Raw genomic sequence first — 16,746 nt, 5'->3', positions numbered from 1 at the left:
AACTATTCATCGCAATAGTACTGAGTTGAACATAAATAATCAGCTGAATCAAGTTAAAATTGTCATGTTTTCTATGAAATACTGTAAAAATAAAACAATTATTTCCACACAGAAGATTCGCGATTCCATTTCTAAGTTTGTTTTGTAGCGTTCCACAAAAATTGTCAACACAGTCATAGTTTTTCCACGTGAATGATACATGTTACGCAACCTTGGACTACTGAGTGGGGACTGTCACTATATTTTCACTCGTCCAGTTTGCCAGGAAAATGATGGTAAATCGTGTAACGATGAGTTTGACGGCTCCGATGTTGAGAAGGGTCGTTTTTTGTGGTGTCACTTCTTGTAAACAGAACCAACAACAACAACAACAACAGATTCTACGGTATACGACAACTGGGTTCTTGTACCACAGCGAAAAAACCACTTCAGATATCGAAGGGTTTCAGGGTGAACACGCTTTCGCCTCCGACCGAGCAAAAGAAATTCAAAACGACATCGCTGAACGTGAGGAATCCTCGACAGATGGCGCCGGAGTCGACGAAACCGCGACGATGACGCCGGAAGAAAGTTCCGAGGCTGAAGCTTATAATCTACAAACTCAAGGGATAAGTTTACATAGCTGTATGCAGAGTCAGGTACCGGAACCATACCAGCCGGACAGCACGGCACCTACTCATCTAAACATGCCCGGGGGTGGCACAAACCAATCGCAAAAATACGTCGCCGAAAATCAGACCTCCAACCATCCGTATCGAAAATACTCGACATCGGCATGGAACAGGAAGAGCGTGACGAGTGTGGAGCAGGCTGCGGCGACTGAAACCGAGGAATTCCGCGTCTGGCTAAAAACGTGCGAAAATCTCGGTTTATCGAAATGCGACGAAGCTATCGCGAATCTACGTGAGGGCCGCACGACCTTGAAAGAGTTATTCGACGCTCAAGAGAAAGAGTTGAAGGTCGTCGCGGGGTATTATCAGCAGGCATTATCCGATACGTCGGTTCAGGGTTTACAGGGAGGTCAGATGGGTGATAACCTCGTCAGTTTACGACGCCACGGTAAAGTAACCCTCTCTCCGCAAGGTATCCAAGGTGACAGCCCGGAATTGTTTAAAATCTGGCTGCAGAATTGTAATCGTTTCGGATTCTCGAGTTGTGATCAGTTACTGGACGATTATCAGAGCGGTAAGAAGACTCTCGCTCAGCTGTTCGAACACCAAGACGACGAGATCAGGCAAGCGGCTGAAGAGTTCAAAATGAAGAGGAAAACTGAAGAGGTGAAGAAGGAAGAAAGTGAAGAGGTGACAACGTTGTCTCAACGACAGAAGTTACAGCGAGCGATTAAAGATTACGGTTCGACTGTCGTTGTTTTCCATGTTGGAATTTCGTTAATGTCTCTTGGAGGTTTCTATGGTTTAGTTTACAGGTGAGACAATGCCCCTCCTCCATTCACGCCCCTCCCCTCTCCACAGCATTATCTCCACTCACGCCCCTCCCCTCTCCACAGCATTATCTCCACTCACGCCCCTCCCCTCTCCACAGCATTATCTCCACTCACGCCCCTCCCCTCTCCACAGCATTATCTCCACTCACGCCCCTCCCCTCTCCACAGCATTATCTCCACTCACGCCCCTCCCCTCTCCACAGCATTATCTCCACTCACGCCCCTCCCCTCTCCACAGCATTATCTCCACTCACGCCCCTCCCCTCTCCACAGCATTATCTCCACTCACGCCCCTCCCCTCTCCACAGCATTATCTCCACTCACGCCCCTCCCCTCTCCACAGCATTATCTCCACTCAAGCCCCTCCCCTCTCCACAGCATTATCTCCACTCATGCCCCTCTTCTGGCATAATCTCCACTCGTGCCCCCTCCTCACAGCATAATCTCCACTCCCCGGTATAAGCAGTTGTTCACTTAAAGACCCATACAACAGTTCCACAGGTTCTCCAGTTAAAAATCAGCGCATTTTCAAAGTTGTGAGTTAAATTTAACCATCGACTGTACTGGTTCCAGAACTGATGAATTCACTTCAGATCCAGGGAGCTGGCTCAAGACCTCTGGAACTGGTTCCAGAACTTAATGTGACTGGGTCCAGGGAGCTGGCTCAAGACCTCTGGAACTGGTTCCAGAACTTAGTGTGACTGGGTCCAGGGAGCTGGCTCAAGACCTCTGGAACTGGTTCCAGAACTTAGTGTGACTGGGTCCAGGGAGCTGGCTCAAGACCTCTGGAACTGGTTCCAGAACTTAGTGTGACTGGGTCCAGGGAGCTGGCTCAAGACCTCTGGAACTGGTTCCAGAACTTAGTGTGACTGGGTCCAGGGAGCTGGCTCAAGACCTCTGGAACTGGTTCCAGAACTTAGTGTGACTGGGTCCAGGGAGCTGGCTCAAGACCTCTGGAACTGGTTCTAGAACTTAGTGTGACTGGGTCTTCAAAATATTCCCAGGGATGATATACTATAGGTTTTTGATGTCATTTCAAATGAGTATTATTTAAATATTGTGTTATGTTTTGATTATATTTCAGCGGTGTAGATGTAGTCGGAATCCTCGCTCAACTCGGAGTTGGTCAGTCGTTTCTGGAGTCTAAACTAGCAGCCGGAGCGAGTACGTTCCTCGTAGCGTACGCTGTTCATAAAGTATTCGCTCCAGTACGAATAGCGATCACTCTAACCTCAACACCGTTTATAGTCAGATATCTCAGACGTATCGGATTCTTGAAAACACCCACCAAAAAACTAAACTAGTGAAATATCTAAATAATATTATACTTAACCAGGAACCAGTTCCACAGGGGATCATTTATTTATCAATTCATTACGTACGCATAAAATTTGAATTTTTAAACCCCCCCTCCCCTTGTAACCAAAATCGACCATTTTTTCGTATAGCCTACATTAAGCACTACAGTACGCAATTGCACTGACCCTTCCCCCCTCCCCTAATGCGTACGTAATACATGAATGATCCCTAAGACTTAATGAATGACCCCCAGTTGTGAGTAACATTGACTTTGATTTTCGATGAGTTTAATTCAGAACTGTGAAACCGGGGGGGAGGATTTACAGCTCAGGCAGTTCTGGATTTATTTTTTCATCGGTGTCTTGTTGTTCTTGTCAATGATGAGTTGTTTCGAGGAACCTCATGATATTATTAGAAACAGGACCGACTGATTCTGCGATTTGTAAGGATCCTGTATTGTTAAACTTTGTATGGTTGTAATCTGAAGTCATCTTAGTTTTTGACTCCAAATTCGTGTAAGTCAACATTTGTCATCCCATTTCTGAAGTCACCTCTATGTTTGAATCCCAATTTGTATTTCTAATTCGGTACTGATTTCTAATTTCCAATCATAAGCCGGTGACATGATGATTGTTTCAATTATGCAGGTTTTCTGTATTTATTGAAAATGCTTTCGCAGGGTTTGGTTGTTCTATATAGAACTATATTAAAGTATTATAAAAATTATTTGATATTTGTACTGAAACTAAGAGGGCACCTTGTATTAAATTTACGGTAATATAAATCGAACGTAGATGTATAATAAGGATATAATCCTAGGACTAATTGTGCAAGGGCTGATAATGATTGGTTTAATTGATAATCAAAGAAATTTTTTTAGTTTCGGTATCTACCTAAAACGTATTAAGGGAAGCAGACCTATTTTCAGATATTGAAAACCCAAAGGGTTAAAATGCTGTTTAATAAAATTATACTGTGCTGTGTAAGAATTGTTAGTGATGTGCTTATGTTTATTATATGTATATGTCTTATGGGTTGAATAAATGGACATGTTGAATATAATAGTGATTTAGTTATTGCTTTTAGAACATTAACGGTTTTTCTTCAGGGTAAAATGAATTAGTTCTTGAACTAAAAAGGATTTCATCACCCGTTACAAGTCTCGGATTTCTCACAGGATTTTAGTACTGCAAGATCATAAAGAATTGAAATTCAATGCACAGATCAACTAAAGAAACGACCGACAGTCTAGTGTGGATGTAGCTTAAGAATCCGCAGTGATTAAGATGAAACCTCTTGATCTTGATTCATTGATCTCCGACACAAATTCATTGATGGACAACAAAATATCTGTGTAAATAATTATAATATTTTGATGGTGTTTATTACTCTAAAAATTATCAACAAACTTCTAAATCATGCACGACAAACACTGCTGCTGCTAGACAACGAATTAAAGGATTATCTATAATCAGATTGAGAGGATTATCTCCTTACATCGGCCATTTCCATTGATTAGCCGGTGGATGGGTTTGTAACGGTTCCCAAGCTTTCCATTCTAACATTTTCCTAGATAGCAGTAACTCTCGCTCAGCCTAGAAAAACATCGAATAGAATTTAAGTAAAAATCTTTTGATTCCATTTTCAAACTCATTGAATATAAGCATTGTCACATTACAGGGCTCGTCTCTGTTTTTGATTCCTGATTCCCGATTCGTAAGTCTAATCTAAGATACTAAGTGTAAATAATGGTTAAGTCGTCAACTATATCATATACCTGTAAGATCACTTCTTCTATTTGACCTGCGTTCAGTTTTTTTTCTAACTTTTCGACAGTCGGTTCCTTAAAAAAAAACAACAAGATATTAATGAGTTCAAAATGAGGATTGACACACTTTACGGGGCGACAGAGAAACTTTTTAATAAAAATCTTTGTCGAATAATTGAATAATTATTAAACATCGCAATTTAGGCAATTCTATCAATCAATCAGTAAACAATTTGAATATTTGAATACTAACTGATTTAACGGCCTGCAGCCTCTCATTCACTACGATCTGTGTGCGTTTTCTGTAACCTGCGTCTTTCGGCATTTTGTCCAAAGTTCTCAGAATCTTATCGTATAAAATCCTTAATGTCTGAAATATATAAAAAGAGACTAATTATTATCAAACATTCAAAAATCTTCACAGTTCAGTCCAACCGAGTGAATTCCACCAGACTAATTGCTTACATTTTGTGGATTTTTGGCAACAGCCAAACCGGTAAGACCAGTCGTCTGAAATCATAATTGATTGAAAACATTTTCATTGAGCTAATAACCGGACGAACAAACCATGATTCATTGATTCCCGAATCTCTGGTCTCAATAAAATATATTGATGTGAATTGCCAATGCCAGCCCAAAAAGGCAAAGACTGACATGACATCCCGATTTTGAACATGAAACGTTCCATTGCTGGGTCATGTCTCACCATCAAAAACACTGTATTATCAGGGAAAACGTTAAATCTACAGAGGAAACCCATGATCGATATCATTTACGCGTAACAAACCCCAGCAAATTACATCAAATAATCGAGAAAATTAAAATTCTCACCGTCTTCAAAACAGCGGCCATCTTGAATCCTAATGTCGCGTAGAAACTTCAACTCATGGAAAATTGATCAGAAAAAATCTCCCCAAAAATAACATTGAAATGGAAACTCAAAGACTTTTAAAATTCTCTTTATCATCGAAATTGATTGTTTTCATTAATTTGTGATGAAATCGGTTGATATTGAATGTCCAGGATGTGAGGTTTTTGTCGCGCCGATTGTGGAGATGATTTTATATTTTGATTTATAGCCATGGAATGTTTTTATGGCCGTGATTTATTCAAACACTCAATGATTGCGATAATAACCACCACGGATCAGTAGATTAGAATCAGTTCTAAAATTCTACAGGTAAAAATCCGGTGCCAGACCCGAAAATTATCTAGAAATCACTGTATTTATATCCTCGCAATTCAATACAATCATAAATTCAGTTATATTCCAAATGGTTTATTAATATTATTGTCTAAAGTCTAAGAATGTTAATTTCGCATTAACACAGACAGCACCCCTGGGGCTGATTATTAAGGGGGCGACAACTATAACTCGGTAATCCTCTTCTGTGTTCATGGCTCAGAGGATAAGGTGCTGAAGTGAGAGGTCGGTTTGGAAAGTCCCGGTGATGAAGCTATTTAAGCCGATGTCTGGTGGAGAATAACATCAGTCAGTGACTGCTGTCAGTGATCCTGGACGCACACATCTTTTCATCCAACTCCAGCAGGGATCCAAACCTGATGGCATCGTTACACTTGTCTTAGCCACGGTATTATAAAACCCTGCCACATTGCGCTGGTTTTCTGCAAGAAAACTTGCTGCACCAATCAGATTGCCCGTTGTAAAATCGCGCTGAGGCAAACTTCATAGATAAAATTTTAATGGAAAAATCCAGGCTAAAATCAAACAGGATTTCTGATTGGCTAATAATTACATCATCTAAGCTGTGCACCGGGGCTAGTGTGACAGAACCGTGGCGATCAAGTCTCAGTCAGGCTCGAGTCCCTGCCCCGGGTAGGATCCTGTCTGGTAGAGTATTTGTATAATGTATAAATGTATTTTCAGATTGACCGAGAATATGATGTCTTCACGGAAAAGGAAGAAAATCCTGAAAGGAACGTGTGATGAATGCGGAGAGGATCACATTATGGGGTTTTACAGGTGTCCCGAGTGTCAACATAAATCACCGTGTCCCGCATTGTTAGAAATCCACATGGACGACAGTCATAATTGTAATCTGGAATATCCGTGTCCATTCTGCGACGAAATCAACGCCGATTACGCGCAGTTAGAATTACACGTAGGTCAAGGTCACGGGTTCGCGTTCGTAACCGACGACGACCGTGTCAATAATAAACGTCGTCGTCTGTCGTCGAATCGCGGAAATAAACGATCGACGGAAAATAACACCATCGATTTAACCTTGAGTGACGATTCCGATGACCTTATCGTAGTGCTGCCACCTACAACAACACAGGCACCCCCTGCAACAGATGACATCATAGTGCTGCCACCTACAACAACACAGGCGCCCCCTGCAACGGATGACATCACAGTGCTGCCATCTATAACAACACGGGCGCCCCCTGCGACAGACGACATCATTATGCTGCCATCCACAACAATACAGGCGCCCCCTGCAACAGATGACATCATAGTGCTGCCACCTACAACAACACAGGTGCCCACTTCAGCAGACGACATCATAGTGCTGCCACCTACAACAACACAGGCGCCCCCTTCAGCAGGGGATGCTGTGATGTTGCCCCCTACAACAACACAGGTTGACCGTTCAGCAGATGAGAAGATCGTGCTGCCACTTACAACACAGGTGCCCCCTACAGCGGATAAGGTCATTGTGCTGCCATCTACAGCAGCAGATGAAGTGATAGTGCTACCACCTACAAAACAGGTGCCAACTGCAATACTCGAGTTGACAGCAAATGAAGAAGAAACAGTGGTGCCACCTACAGCAGAGAATGTAACTAGTGTAAATACAGATACCCGTCAATCATCTGTTGCTGGTTCTACCGCTATGTCAGGTTCTACCGCTGAGTCAGGTTCTGTTGCTATGTCAGGTTCTACAACTGAGCCGGGTTCTGTTACTCTGTCAGGTTCTACCGTTGAGTCAGGTTCCGTTGCTCTGTCAGGTTCTATCACTGAGTCAGGTTCTAACGGTGTATCAGATTTTTTGGTTTGCCCTCGACAAACTTCTGAAAAAACTGAAAAAAATGCGCTTACTGAAACTGTATCACCGCCGAGAGTGGTGCGAGAACATTCCGATGTTTTAGTCATCGATGATTTTACCGAACCACCGAGTATTCAACGAAACACTGAACTACGTGAAACCGTGCGAACAAATCCGACTTCGTCCGTGCGAGATGTCCATCAAATTCGTAGACCGAGTATCGATTGTTGCGATTCCGGATTGTGTAAAATATCGGATGTTCGTTCGATATCTGTCGAACGACATCAAATCTCGAATATCACGTTAACTGCGCATGAACAAACGTCTGCTAGTGAAATAACTCTGTTAGATATATCGTTAAAATCATCTACGCAATCGTCTGATATATCTAAATCCAGTGTTACTGCTGCCTGTGCACAATCATATCTTAATTCACGCTCATATTTAAATAAAACGGTCGCCGCTCCTGATGTAGAACTTCTCACTAATCGCGTGCAACAAAAAACACTATTGAAAGATGACCCGATAGACAACGACGGATGCTCTCCTCACCATCCTGCCAACATCGCCACCACCTCCTCCTCGAGTTCATTGTCTCCTGCTGAAACAATCTCACCGTGCCATTTATCATCTAGCGATAAACACACCGATCCAACAGAAAATACTACTGCTGACGCGGATGCTGCGGCAGCGGCTGATGCAGATGCAACCAGCGCAGATATTGTTGATATTGCATTATCGGAAAATAAATCACAAGATGATCTAACGTCAGAAAGTAAAACACCTATTCTACCTTCTGACTTCTGTCAGGAGGAACCGAGTCGGCCTCCTGACTCCAGTAAGGGTGGATCCAGTGAGGGGAGACCAACTCAACTTTCTGAGCCCTGTGAGGGGAGACCGAATCAAGTTTCTAAGGTCTGTGAGGGGAGACCAACTCAACTTTCTGAGTCCTGTGAGGGGAGACCAAATCAATTTTCTGAGCCCTGTGAGGGGAGACCAACTCAACTTTCTGAGTCCTGTGAGGGGAGACCAAATCAAGTTTCTGAGTCAAGTGAGGGGAGACCAACTCAACTTTCTGAGCCCTGTGAGGACAAACCAAGTCAACCTGGTGACTCTTGTGAAGACAAACCAAGTCTGCCTTCTAATTCCTACAAAGACAGACCAGCTCAACTGTCTGGCTCCTGCAAGGATGGACTGACTCCACCTTCTGGTTCCCGTGAGCAGACATCAAGTCGGGCCTCTACCCCGTGTGATTCAATCTCAGAATCTGATGATTTTTCTGATGCTAGTCTAGTTAGTTCTTCTTCCAAAGAGGTCGATAGTCAAGGTGTAGAGTCAGGTAAAGAACGAGCAAGTTCGGGGAGAAAAAAAGGGCATAAATCAACAACCGGTTGTAGGAAAGAAAAGGTCGCTAAAAAGAAGAAAGTGAAAAAAACTGATTTATTAAAAAAGTTGAAAAAGCAGGCATTGAAATCGAACGCTTGTTTATCGGAAAAAAGAGGATCTACTTCGAAGAAGAGTAAAGAGATGGCGGTTACTGAGCAGCCAGAGCGTGTAGAGGAAACCGAGAATGACATCGGAAAGGATGATAATAAAGATAATGATACTGAAGATGATTTGGATGATTTTAACCCGCAAGACGTCCATTATATCGACGTGAATTCAGATTTAACGTTTAAATGTAGTAAATGCGACGGAATGTGGTTGAAGAATATGTTCCAAGTTCGAACTCACGTCATCGAGAAACATTTACCGATGAAACCGTATTCATGTTCAAACTGCGAGTACGTCGACACGACAACCAGTCGACTCGTTGCGCATTTCAAACAAGTTCATTTCAACGATCGAAGTAAAATAGTCACGAATAGAAACGTCACGGAAATGCAGCAAAACGCGTGGTCGCTGATTCAGAAAATGACGCAGAAGAAAGTCGATAAAATTCAAGAGACTTCGGATGATCACTTGAAACGTGAACAAATGAGATCTTTTAATCAGTTTCAAGAACATTTCTATCGGAATGCTACAATGAATAGAAACAAACCGATGAGTCCTTCGATAACTCCGATTCCTGATTCAATGAGAATCAGAGAAATCTGGAGACATAGCGAACAATCACCTCTCCACCGATACTCCAAAAAGCAACCACAGCTTCAACCAGACTCCAACAAACAATCACAGCTTCAACCAGACTCCAACAAACAATCACAGCTTCAACCAGACTCCAACAAACAATCACAGCTTCAACCAGACTCCAACAAGCAATCACAGCTTCAACCAGACTCCAACAAACAATCACAGCTTCAACCAGACTCCAACAAACAATCACAGCTTCAACCAGACTCAAACAAACAATCACAGCTTCAACCAAACTCCAACAAGCAATCACAGCTTGCTCCAAACTCATCAACTAATGAACAAACAGCTACTTCATCAGCAACTCCTACTGCCTCATCTGTTGTTCCAACTATTGCATCATCTGTTGTCCCAACTACTGCATCATCTGTTGTCCCAACTACTGCATCACCTGTTGTTCCAACTATTGCATCATCTGTTGTTCCAACTATTGCATCATCTGTTGTTCCAACTATTGCATCATCTGTTGTTCCAACTATTGCATCATCTGTTGTTCCAACTACTGCATCATCTGTTGTTCCAACTATTGCATCATCTGTTGTTCCAACTATTGCATCATCTGTTGTTCCAACTATTGCATCATCTCTTGCTTCAACTCCCACCGCCTCATCTGTTGCCTCATTTTCTGCCTCAACTGGTGCCTCAACCTCTCGCATAGTCTCACCTCCTCCAACTGTCTCGCAATGTATTTCAGCCTCACATCCAACGCATTTTTCAACTGCCTCAAATGCTCCAACTGTCTCACATACTCCAACAGTCACAAGTCCATCCACAGCTACACTGCCTCTAACAACCTCACATTCTGCAACCATTTCCCATACTGGTGCTGCTCTCATAACCTCAAATGGTCCTCAAGCTACACAGATCTTTAAGGCCTCACTCATGCCATCAGCCTCACAAATTCTAATGACTTCACTTCAAATGGCCCCTCAAGCAGCAGTAGCCTCACATGTTTCGAAATCTAAAGATGTCGTTGTGCCAACACTTTTACGTAATACTTTATTTAGAGACAACCTACCTAGTTTATATATACCAAATTTCAGTGCAAATGAACGGATCGTCTCCACAAACAATAACACTCAGGTCACTACACCGACAACACTACTGCTAGCTACAAACCCTCGGGTGCCCTTTGGGCCAAAAGTTTCAAATACAAATTCTTGTGGCATAGGTAATTCTACCGTGGCACCGAATACTAATCCTCTGATTCCTCTAACGCCACCTACTGGTGTTCCCATGACTGCCTCGTCTCTATCGACAAGTGCTACGGTCAACAATATTGTTTCTACGGCAACATCTGAAGCATCGGCAACGAATGGAACAGTAAGCGATTTGACGAGCAAACGTACAACTATCGGTCCAACTCTTTTGCTGTCTCATTTCGTAACTTCAAGCTTGGTTTGTCCGATGTGCGGCGTTTTTAAAGTAGGTCGTTTCGATCATCTTATTTATCACATTTGTAAAAATCACCTGACGCTTGAACCGTATACGTGTGACTGTACGCGTCTGTGTCACGCTAAATTCCGTATTCTACCCGACTTATTACTGCACATGAACGCCAACCATTCGCAATATCCGCAAGTTCTCATCTGCGACGACGAGTTGGTCGCGCAGCAACAAGCCGAGTGGCAAAAACTGTTCCCGTTGCAGTTGTGCGAAGCGGAAATCAACGCGAATCGTAATTTCATGGAGAAGCATTTCGTACGGGTGATTAACGCATTGCACCTAGGAACGATCAATGATAAACGTCTGCAATCTATGATCAGTCGAAGTCTTTTGATAAAATTAACCGGGAACAAATTATTCGATTCGTTCAGATCTGTGAAAACCAACGTTAGACAAACAAGAGCAGCGTTGAATTCTACTGATACGACAGATACTTGTAAGTTTACACTATTGAAACCAAGGACTAGTCGTCGTCATTTAAGTACAAAAAATTGTCGTAAATCTTGTATTTATTTTCTGAACTCATTCTAGACACATACCTACAATGAAATATTTTTGATACTTGTTGTTTCAGGCAGTTCGGTTAACGCCGCTGAACCGCAGCAGACGGCGCCACCTGTGATAGATGTTTGTATAGATGATGATGATGATGAAAAAGATAATGATGATGAGAGTCTGTCTGTTGCGTCCACTGGTGCGTATTAATGTACATTTCATTACAAAAACGTGGATCGTCGGGTCATTCATTTATTACCTACGCATTAGGGGAGGGGTCAGTGCACAAATGCTTAATGTATATGAAAAAATTGCCGATTTTGCGCACGGAGGGGGAGGGGGGGTTGAAAAAGTCAAATTGTATGCGTACTCAATAAATGAATGATCCCAAGTAGAAAATGTTTGTAGTGGGTTTTAAACATATTACGCAGATAGTTTTATATTGCATCCATCTCTATGTAGTGAATTCATATCTGTATCTGTGTAATACAGTTTAATACAGAGCTCAATGTATTTCTCATTTTCTGTATCTGTGTAATACAGTTTAATACAGAGCTCAATATATTTCTCATTTTCTGTATCTGTTTAATTCAGTTAAAGGTATTTCTTGTTTTGTTTTTTTTTTTCAGATACAGTATTATGTTTCAATAATCTCGCTGATGGTCGATACGAATGCGTTGAATGTAAACTTGTCTGCGATCAGTTCGGATATTTAGTAAACCACGTCAAAACGGTTCACGTAGTCGAGTCTCCATATACGTGTCTAACGTGTGGCGTGAACTTCCACATTATAGGTGACGCCACTTGTCATTTATTCGTACACCACGCCGCGGCCGACCGAGTCTCACCTTTGAAGGTCATATTGGATCTGGAGCAAATTCGAAAACAAGAAAATATCTGCAAGAGTAAATTGAAATCTACGATGTATAAAACGTATTGTACGAATTATAGTGCGTTCTTACGATCGTGTTTGAGGAAAGACTCCGATTTAGTGAAAGGCGAACGCATCGTCTGCGAGACGATTCTCTCAGCAGACGCATTTATATCCGTCGTCCCCGACGATTTCATTCATTATTACGCGATTTCTGGCGGTAAAATCGTCGAACGGAACGCGAGTAATGCGGCGGCAACAGATCGAGTGGTTGATCCTGACGATATTTCTGATTTATCGTTTCGCACCGAAGCTCATCGTCTGCTGTGTTTAACCGATAACTGTAAATACTCTTCGCGTCATTTTCAAAGTTTCATTTCTCATTTATGTTCGCAGCATCGCCGTTGGAAACCGTTTGTTTGTACGGACTGTTCGAAACGTTTCGCTAGTATGTTCCTATTGTTCGTACACATCGGTTACGGTTGCCATACGCGACGCATGTTGATCGAAGTCGAATGTTACCGGTCGCAGAAGAGTTTCATTCACCACGTCTGCGACCGGTTGGGTCAAGGTTACGCGGAGTTATACAAACAATTTAAATACAATGATTTCCATTGGTTTCACTGCACGTCAGTGAGATCTACTCTCGATGGATTCATGCAGTACTCGTTTAACTCACACCAACATGATTATATCACATTGAAACATTACGCGAATGTCCTTTCATTAACGTATTCAAACGAAATAAAACTACATCAGGAAGCTCAATCTGCTCCAGCGCCTGAATGTTCTCCAGAAGCTCAAGCTGTTCCAGCAACTCCATATGCTCCAGAAGCTCAAGCTGCTCCAGCACATCAATGTGCACCAGTGGCTCAAGCTGCTCCAGTGCTTCAATGTGCTCCAGAACCTGCTTCTGCTGCACTTCTATGTGCTCCAGAAGCTCAAGCTGCTCTTGCTTCTCAATGTGCTCCAGAACCTGCTCCTGCGCCTCTATGTGCTCCAGAAGCTCAAACTACTCCAGTGCCTCAATGTGCAGCAGAAGCTCAGTCTGCTCCAGTGCTTCAATGTGCTCCAGAACCTGCTCCTGCGCCTCTATGTGCTCCAGAAGCTCAAACTACTCCAGTGCCTCAATGTGCAGCAGAAGCTCAAGCTGCTCCAGTGCTTCAATGTGCACCAGAAGCTCAAGCTGCTCCAGCACCTCAAGGTACACCAGAAGCTCAAGCTGCTCCAGCACCTCAAGGTGCTCCAGAAGCTCAAGCTGCTCCAGTGCTTCAATGTGCTCCAGAAGCTCAAGCTGCTCCAGCACCTCAAGGTGCTCCAGCACCTCAAGGTGCTCCAGAAGCTCAACAAGTTCTGTCTGTACCAGATGTTCAGTCTGCTGTAACTGCTTTGTACGCTCCAGAAGCTCAAGCTGCTCCAGCACCTCAATGTGCACCAGAACCTGCTCCTGCTGCACCTCAATGTGCACCAGAACCTGCTCCTGCTGCACCTCAATGTGCACCAGAACCTGCTCCTGCTGCACCTCTTTGTGCACCAGAAGCTCAACAAGTTCTGTCTGTACCAGATGTTCAGTCTGCTGTAACTGCTTTGTACGCTCCAGTACTTCAAAAAGATCATTCAGCTCAAGAAGTTCAGTCGACCCCAGATGCTCCAACAAGTCCATCTCCAACTGACTCAAACAATCAGCTCGAACCAATGAAACTGAACCTTATTGTATCACAGCCAGAAACTGCTGAACAATTATCAAATACAGTTCAGGGGGATAGCGATGTAGTAAGTGGTGTAACTATAGCTTCTGAGCTGCCAGCTACAAATAGCGATACTAGTTCTTCTACATCTGAACTACCGGTAGCTTCCAGCGATAACACAGCTTCCCAGCTACCAACATGGACAAATGAATTACCAGTTGGATCTAATGGCATCACAGTTACCGAGCTGCTAGCTTTAAATGACAATACTTCTCTGAACTCAGCTACCAAAAGTATTACGAATTCTGAACAGCCAGGATCAATGAGTGATACAGCTATTGATGTGAACAGGTCGAGTGCAGCAGCAGTGGTCGTTGTATCAGATGAATCAGCTGCACAGGCGACAGAAGTCGAGGTATCCGAAGTATCTGAACGCGTAGCTCATACCGATGTGACTGATTCAGCGTTAACCCAGCTCCGCTATCCGGCTACCAATCGGAACCAGGTGAAGGTCTCCGCACCAAACGGTGAGACTTTATTCTCGTGTCCAAAATGTGAATTTCAAGATTCGAAAATCCGTCGTTTTTTCAATCATTTCAAAAGCGCGCATTTGAAATATACTCCGTTCCGCTGCTCGGCGTGCGAATTTAAATGTGAAATCATTACCGATTTTTTCGTGCATTCGTTAATTCGTCACCGTGACGACGAGCGATGTGTGTTGTATTTAAACGTGTGCGATTACGAGAAACAGGACCAGGCGTTGTTCTTCGCTCTCGACGAGTTCGAGTTGGGCGAATATTTCGAAACGATCGTCGAATTTCAGAAAAAATGGAGCGAAAAATATCTGACGGAAATCGCGACCGATTCTGATGATTTTACGAGAGTTTTTCAACTCGATCGACGCCGAATAAATGAAATCCTATCTACTCACTTACCAGAGGTGGATTCTCCCGATGCTGATCCCGCCGCCAATGATGAAGTTGTTTTTTCGGTGAGAGCTCTGGAATTGTCGACGCCAACCGACGCCGTAAACCGCGACGCGATCAGACGGAAATTAAACGAGTTCGATTTCGGTGATAAATCAATCGATTGTTACGTTTGTCGAACGGAGTTTAAGACATTCGATTAAAACCGTTCACGTGTAGAATATGCGACCTGCAAGAAAAATCACGAGAAACGATCGTCGACCATTTGAGTTCGGAACATTCGTCGGTGTTCGACGCCGGCGACGAACGACGGTTTATCAAAATTAACGAAATCGATTTGAAAAAACGAGAAAAACTTGTGAACTTTTTGTTGCTGATTAGTTGCGTCGTACCGAAAACTGGATCATCGATGTTCGACCATATTCGGTGTTTATTAAACTGTGGATTGTGTTCGGCTCCTCCGATGACGTGTATCATCGATATGCACGCTCATATTTTATCGAAACATTTCAACATAATCAAAAACCGAACGATTATTTGTATGGAAGGTTGCGACGAGGTCGTTTCCGTCGAGGAAATCGGACGCCATTATCAACGGAATCATCCGCATCATACGTGTTTATTTAATCTGAATCCGACTCCGTCGAGCGAATTGATCGCTAAAATCAAAAACATATTCAAGACAATAACAGTCTGTGATGAACAACATGTTGATCTTACCGAGAAACAGTTAGCTTTAATTGAACCGACTTTTGAGGCCTTGATTCGGAACAAATTCGAGCTGCAATAGTATTTACATCGGTTCTCTATCTTTCGAGATCAACTCAACTTTTATTTTTGGTGCTACTTGAGATTCTGTAGTCGAATTCAGCCAAGTGGTCATCAGATGAGTGTTCGCGCAGGGCTGCCAACTGTTCCTGATATTCAGTATTTGTTATATAACAAGAAATACCGATTTGATTTGATGCATACGCAAATATGAAACATGTTACTGAAGGTCTAACTGTGATTACTGATTAATTTGAACAGAAATATGAAAGATGTTACTGAGGGTCTTACTGTTGATTACTGATTAATTTGAACATTTTTCTTACATATTTCTTTCAATGAAATGTTACTGAAAAAAATTCAATTTGTTATTGATAGCACTTTTCAGATGTTGGCAGCCCTGCTGAAGTCATCTCAATGTATGAATCTAAATTCGTAATTACAATTTAATTTTCGAAGTGTAAGTCATCGCGTTATGACTACGACGACTCCGAGCTGAGTTTGACTGCAATAATGAATGTTTCCCAACAAGTTTTCATCAGGACCTTGCATTTTCTAAGACTATTGAATTTTTTTTCAAAATCAACTCTTTGAAATTTTGCTTATATTATTGAAGATCATGTATGAAAATGTTTGCAGGCCGAACTTCATTGATTTATCACGATTGAGGTTTTCATAGTCAAATAGTCGATCTTTGCCAGTTTGTGCTCACTGTTTATAGTTTTATATTGTATTAGGGTTATTTTTGTTACCTTTCAAGTATTAATGAATAGACTATCAAAATTTGAATTCAAAGCATTTCTCAGAAAGTTGAAGAAATTTGAATTAAATACAAAAATGTTGTTTTTTTAAATCGTAATCGTAGTTTGTTCCTTATGATCAACTCAACTTGTGGAA

At 42.4% G+C, this 16,746-nt stretch overlaps 2 protein-coding genes across 2 annotated transcripts; one reads left to right on the top strand and one right to left on the bottom strand.

Moving 5' to 3' along the window:
* Positions 1 to 135: 135 nt before the first annotated feature.
* Positions 136 to 3,786, top strand: LOC141902528 (uncharacterized). The gene is made up of 2 exons (XM_074790301.1): positions 136 to 1,426; positions 2,529 to 3,786. The coding sequence occupies exons 1-2, from the start codon at positions 270 to 272 to the stop codon at positions 2,746 to 2,748; spliced, it is 1,377 nt and encodes a 458-aa protein (XP_074646402.1). The 5' UTR covers positions 136 to 269; the 3' UTR covers positions 2,749 to 3,786.
* A 319-nt stretch (positions 3,787 to 4,105) lies between these two features.
* Positions 4,106 to 5,421, bottom strand: LOC141902290 (NADH dehydrogenase [ubiquinone] 1 alpha subcomplex subunit 5-like). Its single transcript, XM_074789949.1, has 5 exons — positions 5,343 to 5,421; positions 4,977 to 5,021; positions 4,765 to 4,881; positions 4,521 to 4,586; positions 4,106 to 4,338 (listed from the first exon to the last, which is right to left on the bottom strand). Exons 1-5 carry the CDS (start codon positions 5,361 to 5,363, stop codon positions 4,237 to 4,239), a joined length of 351 nt encoding a protein of 116 aa, XP_074646050.1. The 5' UTR covers positions 5,364 to 5,421; the 3' UTR covers positions 4,106 to 4,236.
* Positions 5,422 to 16,746: the final 11,325 nt, after the last annotated feature.

Source organism: Tubulanus polymorphus, chromosome 3, assembly GCF_964204645.1.
Source record: "Tubulanus polymorphus chromosome 3, tnTubPoly1.2, whole genome shotgun sequence".
Lineage (NCBI taxonomy): Eukaryota > Metazoa > Nemertea > Palaeonemertea > Tubulaniformes > Tubulanidae > Tubulanus > Tubulanus polymorphus.
Note: the sequence above shows the minus strand (reverse complement) of the source record. Positions and strands in the feature narration are given on the sequence as shown.

Excerpts from the sequence above, each read along its gene's own strand:
- LOC141902528 (XM_074790301.1), top strand. The coding sequence starts at position 270 with ATGATGGTAAATCGTGTAACGATGAGTTTGACGGCTCCGATGTTGAGA. Across the intron at positions 1,427-2,528 it reads TTCTATGGTTTAGTTTACAG|CGGTGTAGATGTAGTCGGAA; the intron begins GTGAGACAATGC and ends ATTATATTTCAG.
- LOC141902290 (XM_074789949.1), bottom strand. The coding sequence starts at position 5,363 with ATGGCCGCTGTTTTGAAGACG. Across the intron at positions 4,882-4,976 it reads TTGCCAAAAATCCACAAAAT|ACATTAAGGATTTTATACGA; the intron begins GTAAGCAATTAG and ends TATATATTTCAG. Across the intron at positions 4,587-4,764 it reads GGCTGCAGGCCGTTAAATCA|GAACCGACTGTCGAAAAGTT; the intron begins GTTAGTATTCAA and ends TTTTTTTTTAAG.